The sequence below is a fragment of the Centruroides vittatus genome, unplaced genomic scaffold (assembly GCF_030686945.1).
Source record: "Centruroides vittatus isolate TY-2023 unplaced genomic scaffold, ASM3068694v2 contig_3076, whole genome shotgun sequence".
NCBI classification, from domain to species: domain Eukaryota; kingdom Metazoa; phylum Arthropoda; class Arachnida; order Scorpiones; family Buthidae; genus Centruroides; species Centruroides vittatus.
The window spans coordinates 1-11,164 of record NW_027121978.1 but is presented as its reverse complement, the minus strand read 5'-3'; the positions used below and the strand labels follow the sequence as shown (position 1 = coordinate 11,164).

The 11,164-nt window shown below is 34.0% G+C and overlaps 1 protein-coding gene across 1 annotated transcript; it reads right to left on the bottom strand.

Annotated features, from left to right (window-relative positions):
- Nucleotides 1-3,095: 3,095 nt before the first annotated feature.
- Nucleotides 3,096-4,442, bottom strand: LOC136973018 (general transcription factor II-I repeat domain-containing protein 2B-like). Its single transcript, XM_067267704.1, has one exon. It carries the CDS (start codon nucleotides 4,440-4,442, stop codon nucleotides 3,096-3,098), a length of 1,347 nt encoding a protein of 448 aa, XP_067123805.1.
- Nucleotides 4,443-11,164: the final 6,722 nt, after the last annotated feature.

The following is an 11,164-nucleotide window of genomic DNA, read 5'->3' as shown; positions in this document are numbered from 1 at the left end:
TCTAGTATTCTTGATTTGTCTACCTCGACTGCTTTAATTGAAACATCATAGCCCAATAATTCGGCAGTTCGTTTGTCTTTAATAATCAGGTTATGAAGAAAAACTTCATACTTGCAGACTTTGTTCGTATCCTGGCCCAATTTGCACAACTTGGCGTTACGCAGTTATTGAGGCTACTGGGCATGGTTAAAAATGAAGAAAACATAAGCACAATTATTCCAGATATTACTGATAAAGAATTTTTAGAGTCCAACCACAAATAAGCTACGTACTGATTATTGACCATTTGTGACGTGCCATAACGAATAAAAATTAAAAAAACTAATAAGTAGGTTTAAAATTAATAAATACAAATGTATTCTGACAGTTTATGAGTTAATTATACTTTCTATTTGCAAAATTTCCCCAACCTTAACACAAAATAAGAAAAAAGTGAATTTTAAGAAATTTGAGGGATTTCCCAGGATAAGAAAAATTTTCCGGGATATTTCCCGGGTTAAAAAAACAACCGCGATCCCGGGATCCCGTGATCCTGTTTGAGAAACCCTAATCGCCAGGGTCAGTGTCATCAATTGATTTATAATTTAAGTAACATGAATTGCGAAAGTTATATTGTTTTGTCTTATAAAACTTTTTTTTCAAATTTTTACAAAAATATAACTTTTCAGATTGACAATCTTCAACTTGAAATTTTACTTAAAAATTTCTCTTCCCGACGCCAGATAAAAGAATCAGAACAAGTAGCCAGGAATAAGTAGCATAATTTCTACACATTCTTTTCATTTAATATCGTAATATTTAATTTATAAATTTTAAATAGTAATAATCAAATTTATTCCAATTCCAATTAGTATATAAGCTTGTATTTTAGTAATGTTTTCCGTTTTAATTACATATAGCATTTCCACGATGGACTTTTTCAAAATTCTTTTAAAAATATCTTTAATGACTTCTAACGCACACTTACGTCATCTAATGACTTCTAACGCACACTTATGTCATATAATGACTTTTAACGCATTCTTACGTCATATAATGACTTTTAACACACACTTACATAATGACTTCTAACGCACATTTACATCATCTAATGACTTCTAACGCATACTTACATCATATAATGACTTTTAACACACACTAACATAATGACTTCTAACACGCACTTACGTCATCTAATGACTTCTAACGCACACTTACGTCATATAATGACTTCTAACGCACACTTACGTCATAATGACTTCTAACGTGCACTTACGTCATTTAATGACTTCTAACGCACACTTACGTCATATAATGACTTCTAACTCACAGTTACGTCATCTAATGACTTCTAACGTGTACTTATGTCATACAATGACTTCTAACACACACTTACATAATGACTTCTAACGCACACTTACGTCATTAATGACTTCTAACGCACACTTACGTCATATAATGACTTCTAACGCACACTTAGCATAATGACTTCTAACCACACTTACGTCATATAATGACTTCTAACGCACACTTACGTCATATAATGACTTCTTAACGCACACTTACGTCATATAATGACTTCTAACGCACACTTACGTCATCTAATGACTTCTAACGCACACTTACGTCATATAATGACTTCTAACGCACACTTACGTCATCTAATGACTTCTAACGCACACTTACGTCATATAATGACTTCTAACGCACACTTACGTCATATAATGACTTCTAACGCACACTTACGTCATATAATGACTTCTAACGCACACTTACGTTATCTAATTACTTCTAACGCATACTTACGTCATATAATGTCTTATAACTCACATTTACGTCATCTAATGACTTCTAAGGCACACTTACGTCATATAATGACTTCTAACGCACACTTATGTTATATAATGACTTCTAACTCACAGTTACGTCATCTAATGGCTTCTAACGCGCACTTACGTCATATAATGACTTTTAACCCACACTTACGTCATTTCATTTTATCAGACTTTTTCAAAATTCTTTTAAAAATATCTTAATGTTGTAGGATATTTCTAAAATAGTTATTTTACACGTTAGAGACACAATAAACATTGCAATGTTTTCCGTTTTAATTCCATATAACATTTCCACACTACAGTTGCAATATTTATAGTTTATAGTTATTTCTGTTTTAAAGATAATCTGATGTGAGAATTCGAATTGACCGGCGAAATAAAAATTTAAATTGCTCTTTATCTTGACATCAATAACCAAATTCCAAACCAAAAACTGACCTGTCTTAGGGGATTGACGGTACCTACCCCTTCCCCTCGAAACTCGAAACACGAAACTGGGTCACACTTGGAACTAAAGACAAATTTTGCTCATTGGCAAGAAAAGTAACGAGGGGACGAAATAAAAAGGAGGGGAGCAAGAACCAAGTCGTCGTCATTCGTAGCTCCCGCCTCTACTCGGACTCGAAGCAGGAACGCCGAAAAATTCTACGCTTAAAGCCGCTACGCCACTACGGATTTTGTATTGACTCTGTCATCCGACTCCAATACTTGTTGAGGTATGACGACCACTTATTTGTAAACTCTCTCTCGGGTTCGAACTTTCCTATGTTAGTACATAATATCTCTGTCAATGTTATACGGTGTAACTGTTCTTTATTGTCTCGTAATAAATTCTGTTTGTTATTGTAACTGGTGCCATTTATTCGAATATCGTCTCTGTGTTATCAACGATCCCATTCTCCTCCTCCACTCGACCTGACAAGTAATTAGTTCCAGACTGGACTGCCATCCTCGACAGTGGGCAGGCCTTAACCGACCTGTTAACCGACCTGTTAATATGTATTTCCGAACATTGATACAATTTGAAGTCCAAAATCTCTCAATTTTGGATATTTCTCTTTATCTAAAAATTTTAATATTTCTATTCCAGTTACTCCACGAGATGTAAAAAACGGGTCAGCCTGCAGGTCGCAAAATTCTATTTGATATTTAAGACCAACGGAGTTGACATCGATATTAATTGGATCACAAAATAAATCAATAGACGGTTTAAAATGATCAAATTGAAAAAATCTTTCATTCAAATCTGTAATTAGCATATCCAATTTTGGTAGAAATATTTTAAAATTCGCTTCTATCTTCATAGATCTCTTTGCAAGATTCAAAATGAAATAAATTATTTTGCTCCAAATTAAACCTTAACAATTTTAATTTGTTTCTAAATCCAGTAACATATTTATAAAGGCAACACACATTTTGATCTTGTCCTTGCAAGGATTTATTCAAAATATTTAAATAATTTGTAATGTCCGTTAGGAAAGCAAGTGAATAAATGAAATTTTTATCAACTAAATTTGCTGTCAAATTTTCATCGACGGCAATTTCTGTGAGAAAAAGATGAACTTCTTTTCGAAGTGTAAAGAATCTCCTCAAGCACTTTCCAGCACTTAACCAACGAACGTTACTATGTAAAAGCAGATCTCCATACTCAGTTTCCAATTCATCCAAAAATGTTTTAAATTTTCGGTGTGTAAGAGAACGATTTCCGCCGCGAATTAAATTAGTAATTTTGCAAACCTTGTCCATTTCGTCTTTTAGTTGTAGGGATAAACCACATAATGCCTCCTGATGGATAATACAGTGTAACATACGACATGTTATTCCTTCTTTTTGCAAAAGTCCCGCGAGCCCAATATTTTTGCCCGTCATAGCTCTAGCACCGTCGGTTACAATAGCAGTGCACTTGTCAAATCCGCCATACTGCTCTACTGCACATTTTAATTGTTTGTAAATATCTTCACCTTTTGTTGTTCCGTGTAATGATTGTAATTTTAAAAGTTCTTCTGAATAATTATAGTTTTCATTTACAGTTCTTATAAAGATAAGCATTTGACTTGTATCGGAAATGTCTGTGCTTTTATCCAATGCTACCGAAAAATAGCAGCAACTATTGATTAGGTTTTCTAATTTATTAGTGACATGCATGCTAATCTCGTTTACACGTCGGCTTACAGTCTGGCGAGAAAGTGATACTGTTTGAAATTTTCTTACCATTTCGTTGTCATTAAATGCTTGAGCCATTTTTATGGCACATTTTTTAATTAATTCTCCATCCAAAAATGGCTTCTTTGCCTTTACTATTTCTAAACAAACTTCAAACGATGCAGCTACAGATGCTTCTTGAAATTTTGGTTCTTGATTAAAATAATTCGTTTGATGATCCAGCTGCTTTTTCATTTTTTTCACTAGTGTTATTTTCATGTCTCGCGTGTACGAATGATACTTTTTTTCATGCATGGAAAGATAATGGCGCTTCAAGTTATATTCTTTACACACAGCTATGATTTGTAAACATTCCAAACACTGTGGTTTACCATTCTTGTTCAGAATAAATAAATAATCTATCTCCCAGCGATCTTGAAATTCTCGATTTTCGAGGTCTATTTTTCTTTTATTAGTAGCACTCATATTCAATAATTATTTTAATTACCGTATTAGCCCGAATATAACGCGACCCCGAATTTAACGCGACTCCGAAATTTTCATAAAGATATTTAGAAAAAAAATAATACTCATAGAAGAATTCAAAGAAAGTAAAATTCAATCAGATAAGGATTTATTTAGGTAATTATAGCTAGTAATACAGGTTATATTCATGTCAATAAAATTAAGTAATTGAAAACAAAATTAATATTACGTAAGTAACAACAAAAAACGGAAATGTTTATTCAGAATCTGAACTGTTTTCAGAATGAGAACTCATTGATGTCACATCGGTATCATCAGTATTTTCATTCATGCTTTCAGTCTCCCACAAAATGTCATCTCCCGTCCCATTTAAATCATTGGAAATGCAGCATTACTTGAAACATTCAACTGTTGATTCAGGTTCGATCTTCTGCCAGGCAGTCGCAATCAATTTTCCTAAAAGAGAGACTGAGAAGTTTTTTTACTTTTCCTGAAGCTGTCAATGGATGATTGCCCGATAATAGCCAATTGTTGTATTCTTTTCGAAAATTCTCTTTAAATGGTTTATTAACCACCACATCCAAGACTTGCAACTGAGAAGTCATACCACCCGGTATTATTACAAGATCAAAATTCAATGCCTCAATTTTTTCCTTTACACTTGTCGTAAGGTGGCCTCGAAATGCATCAAAAACTAGCATGGAGCGGGAGTTACTCAGAAAACCTGGCCGTTTTCCCCATATCACATTCAACCAGTCTAATACCAACTCCTCTGTTATCCAACCTTTTTCTTGAACCCGAAAAACAATCCCTGGACACAGCTTTTCTTTGGGCATTGTTTTACGTTTCAATATAATGTAAGGTCGAAGCTTTTGTCCATCAGCAGTAACAGCAAGCATAACAGTAATTCTGGACTTTTCATAAACCGTTCCTTTTCATCACTCTTCTCCACCAACCCATACTTGCCTTAAAGTCCTTTCTAGGAATGTTTAAATTAGCAGCCTCTTCTAACGCTTTAAATCTTATGACTTCAATTTATGAACATCCGATCTGTCTCTGTAAGCTGTAGTGAAAGTGTTCACGAAAAACGGTTGGCGAAACGTTTCTCATTGACGCTTGCAGCCGATGGCAAAGGGCGCGTAGCCTACTTTTAGTACCTGTGACGTTCTTCGTTCGCAACTGCCTAACAAACGCCAATCGAGTGAACAATTTACAGATGGTATTTCAGCCAGTTAGACGCCGGGGACGTAGCTCAGATGGTAGAGCGCTCGCTTAGCATGCGAGGGGTACCGAGATCGATACTCAGCTTCTCCAAAATCGTTTTTTTTAGTATTTAAAATCCGTTTAGAATTCCATCATATCGATTGTAAAAATGATCGAATTCTCGAAATACTTTTGAGATTTTTGCTAAAGTTAGCAAATATTTCTGTCTGAAATTTAAAACGAGTATTCACTCTGTCATACATGTGGCTGGAAAAATTTCCGTCTTGCAACTTTAAAACTTTTCGGTTGGCCAAAATTCTTATCGTTTCGGAAGCAAACTGCAAGTACACCGTCACTATAAAGTCGGCAGCAGCGATGCAATTGAGTACCAAGTCTCCAGGTTTGACGAAGCGCAAAGAAAAAAAAATTTCATTAAATGGAGGCGTTGAGTATCGATCTCTGGTACCTCTCGCATGCAAAGCGAGCGCTCTACCAACTGAGCTACGCCCCCGACGTTCACAACGCCTTTACGGTTCGTTTGCATTTTTTCATTATCTACTGCCAAGTAACGTTTCCACAGTTGCAATCGATTATCTTCGCGTTTTCGGCTGAGCGATGCAGTTTTGGTGTGAAGCTTGGAAATTTTCGAATTGTGGTCACATTCGATGAAAGGGAATAATAAATGAAAGTGTCTGGAATCAGAACCGGTTTCGGTACGTATGCAGTACGTGCATAATCGACGGAAGCCAAATTTTTTGGCGGCCGATAGTGCACTAAACAAATAAAATTTTTAATACTGTAAGTATAATGATCATCAGATTTTTGCCGTTCATTATCTAACTGCTTTCGGGGAAAGGGCAATTTTTCGAATTACGTGTAACCTGCTTCTGCGCTTTCTATATTTGTTTTTGAATACTATGTGTCGAACTCCGTGATCGAGATTTAGGAAGAACGGACTACAGTGGAAATTTATACGTCTACATTTTTTTCAAATTGCAGCTTCATTTAAATAAACGAAAAGACGCACACTGACATTATTAATTTTAACATTTATATATAAACAAATTTTTATATACACATACGTATGTGTTATATTAATATATAGTGGCGTGCCGTCATTGGAAGCGATGGAAGCGCCGATTCCACCTTCCAATGACCTTCCCTTGAATTTTATAAAATATAAATTTTCATATTTTAACGTACTTTGAATTAATTAAAATTAATATTTTATTATAACTGCATTATGTATCTTTTACAAATTTCTATACTACATGTGAAAAAAAACGATAAGATTGCTATTGTATATTCGAATAATTCGGTGGCGGAAGGAATGTCGAAACCGGGTCAGTCTCCAATCAGCCAGATTATATAGGCATTAGCACATGCGGTTTACAGTGCACCAACCTCACCCGGTTTAGCTGGTAGAAGCGACACACTCGTAAAGAGTACAGCTTTATATCCCGGAGCGGTTGTGGGCTGTTAGCCACCTGCCTGTCAACTTCCAAGCAGCCAGATTATAGGCATTGGCGCATGCGCTTTACAGAGCACCAACGTCACGGTTTAGCTGGTAGAAGCGACACACGCGTAAAGAGTACGCGACTTTATATCCCGGAGCGGTTGTGGGCTGTTAGCCACCTGCCTACTGTTCGGCCACCCTCGCCCGATTATGTGAATCACGAGCAGGCTAGATCAACGGCGGGCAACCCCCGGCCCGCGGGCCAGCTACGGCTGGCGAAAAGTTTCTATCCGGCCCGAGAGATCTTTAATAGATTATTAAATTGGAAAAATAACTAATTAATAGTTAATTTTCCAATTCTTTGTAATTTTCGAAAACGATAAGAGAAATAAATGTAGTATAAACTTTTTATTTATTTATTTCATATTTGCAGACTAAAAACATTACGAGTCACAAGAAGGCGTCAATTAACTACTACGGCCCGCGGAAAAAACGTAAAATTTATTCTGGCCCGTGTTATAAAAAAGGTTGCCCACCCTAGACTAGATTTATAACAACCCAACCGCTAAGAGTTTACTGGCATGTTTTTATGATTGTTCTGTATAGTTGACAGGAGTTTTAAAAAATCCATTAAAATATTTGATATATTTATTCTGTATTTAGTCTGCTCTCCTATCTTATATTACTTACGGGTTTCGATGTTAAACCGGTGATATTACGATTATAGTATGTCCCATCTGTAAGGGAATGCAGAAACAACGTGTACAATTCTTGTATAATGTTAAAAAATTAACTGTTACTTTGGCATCATCATTTACAACCAAATTTAATGAATGAAACGTACAATGGTACAAAAAAAGCTCTAGAATTTATTTTCCTTAAATGTACGATCTAAGTATCGGTTGTCATAAAAATTTGTCTTTCCAATGTTTTCCCAAGATTACAGATATTCGAGTACAAAGTAACTGGTTTTGACTTATTTCTACTAAGAAGTAGTTAAATAATTAAGAGATTAGGGAATGGGGACATAAATAAAACCCTACTGAAAGAGCCAGAATTTTACTTAAACAAAAGCTTAACCGAACCAGTCACTTGCTCAGTACAGTGGGAAACTGATTTCCGTGTACACCTGGTACTAAAACAAATTGCAGTAGTTAGAAAACAAATGACTATTAAGTTTAACATATTTACATCTATGGTGAGAAACGTTTAAAATTCTACAACAACCCCGTCGCGTCCTTTGAGATATACTAGTGATGCGACAAAAGAGGCATTTGACATTGACCGGTATCGGCACCCTCGGGATTTGTCATGCATGCATTCACTGTACACCTACCAAAATCGTCTCTGTTTCCATTTGTGAGCCACTCGCAGGGAGCAATTTTAACTCAGTGGATTGTTTAAATATTTAAAAATAAACAATATTTTATGTTATTTTTATATATGTTTCTTCGCAAAAGTATATTCATACAATTGAATATTTTGTACCAGGTATGTATAATTGTATATCCATCACAAATTTTATTTTACTAAGTAAGTTTTAATAATTTTATTTTTAATTTTAGCCCTTATATCATGGCTAGCAATTTAAATGTAATTGTGATATTAAAAAAAGTTTTGGCTCAAGACCATATAATGAAAAAGAAACATTATTAAAAGAGAAAGACCAACGCCTAAATTAAATATAAGTACTTCTGACAAAAAAATTTGTTCGACATTTTCACGATAAAATTTATCAAGACGTAAAATGGCTTTGTGGATGCATAAAAATGCAAAAATTGTTTTGTTGGCCTTGCCTATTATTTTCAAATGAAATTAGTGTGTGGAATAAGAATGGCTTTGACGATTTAAATAATTTGAGTAAAGCTAGAAAAAGACACGAAAATCGTAAATGTCACATCGATTCTTTCGTAAAATTGAAGCAATTTGGAAATCAAAATAGAATAGAATTTAACATTAGTAAACAATATAAAATTAATATTGAAAATTATAACAAGATAGTTACGGCTAATAGATATATTGTATCTAAATTAATAGATATTACATGCTTTTTAGCAAAGCAAGAATTGGCATTTAGAGGGCATAGGGAATGTATTGAATCTAATAACAGAGGTAATTATATTGAACTCGTTTCTTTATTAAGTACGTCAGATAATCAATTAAAAATGCATTTAGAGAAGTCTACAGTTTTTACTGGCTTATCGAACAAAATTCAAAATGAGCTCGTTAATTCGTTAGGAAACGTTTTATTGCAAGAAATTAAAAAAGAAATTGAAAACGCAAAATTTGTTGCTATAATTGTAGATGAAACAACGGACATTAGCCACAGAGCCCAGATGTCGACTGTATTTCGTTACGTGAAAGAAAACGGTAACGTCGAAGAAAGATTTGTGGGCTTTACTGATGCGAGTGAGAACAGAGACGCAAATTCGTTATTCACTCACATTAAGAGTTACTTAGACGAATTTCAGTGTACTAAATAATTAGTGGCACAAACATACGACGGTGCTGCCGTAATGGCCGGACAACATAATGGTGTCCGAGCTAAAATTAAAGAAATATCCAAACATGCTATTTTCGTACACTGTTATGCTCACAGATTGAACCTAGTTTTCTCTCAATCTGTTGGATATATAAAAGAATGTAAAATATTTTTTCAAACTATGACAGGATTTTCTTCATTTTTTTCTAAATCTTCTAAAAGATCTCACGCCTTAGACCTAGAAGTCAATAAGCGTTTTCCTTCAGCCACACCTATTAGATGGAATTACAATAGCAGGATTGTAAACTGCGTTATGGAGTATAAAGAAGAATTAAAACTTTTGTTGTTGAATATGGTTGAAAGTCCAGAACAATGGGATTCTGATACTACAATTGCCGCAAGAGGATTATACCATTATTTAATAGATTTTGATTTTCACTTTTTATTACTAGTTTTTCATCAAATATTTGCACATTCAGATATCCTTTTTGATATATTACAAAAAAAAAATTTTAATATAGCATATTGTATTACTAGAATAAATCACTTTATTGATTTTTTACGACAGAAAAGAAATGATTTTGATATGATTTGGGACGCTTTGAAAAAAGATGAAACTTTTTTAGAAATTCAACCAAAAAGAGGAATGAGACATACTGATATTGAGTCTAAAAAGGATTTATATAGACGTCTGTTTTATGAAATAATGGATACATTGATACAAAATTGTATTGACAGATTTGCCGACATAAAATCTCTAGAATTTTTATCACTTTTAGATTTTAATAATTTTAAATATTATGAAAAACAATTTCCCGAAGAGAGTTTTAATGCTTTACGTAAATTTTATGGAGAATTTTTTGATTTATGTAAATTACGTAGTGAATTGCAATATTTATATTCGTGTCCGGACTATATTGGCAAGTCACTCTTAGACATAAAAAATATTATAATTAATGATGACCTAAACAAAGACGTACTAATAGAATTATATAGTTTAATATCATTAATTTTTACAATACCATCTACCAGTGCGTCTGTTGAGCGTAGTTTTTCAACAATGAAGCGAATTCATACATTCGCCAGGAACACTCAGTCGGAGGAAAGATTGTCGTCACTAGCGTTGCTTTCTATAGAAAAAGAACTTTTAAATACGTTGATGGAATCAACGACGAGTGACTTTTATGATAAAGTAATTAACGACTTTGCGGGAAAACATCGCCGAATAGAGTTAATTTATAGAAAATAAAAAAAAGAAACAAGTTTTTCTATAATTGTATTATGTATGTATTATTTGTATTTTAGAATTAAAGTACATAAATTGTTTATTTTTGTCATTCGCACGTACGAATGGACCCTAGACCATCACTGACGCGAAATTAACTGATTGCCCCTGAAAGTCGGCTTCTTACAGAAACACAGCTTCCCTATCATCAAATGTCACGGCACGCCACTGTTAATATATATATACACCATTGATTCAACTGTTTGTATATAATTTGAAATCTGTAACAAAATTCCTAGAACGCTTACTAACGGTGCTTTATTCTGGATCTAGCTGAATCCATAATGGACTTCCTT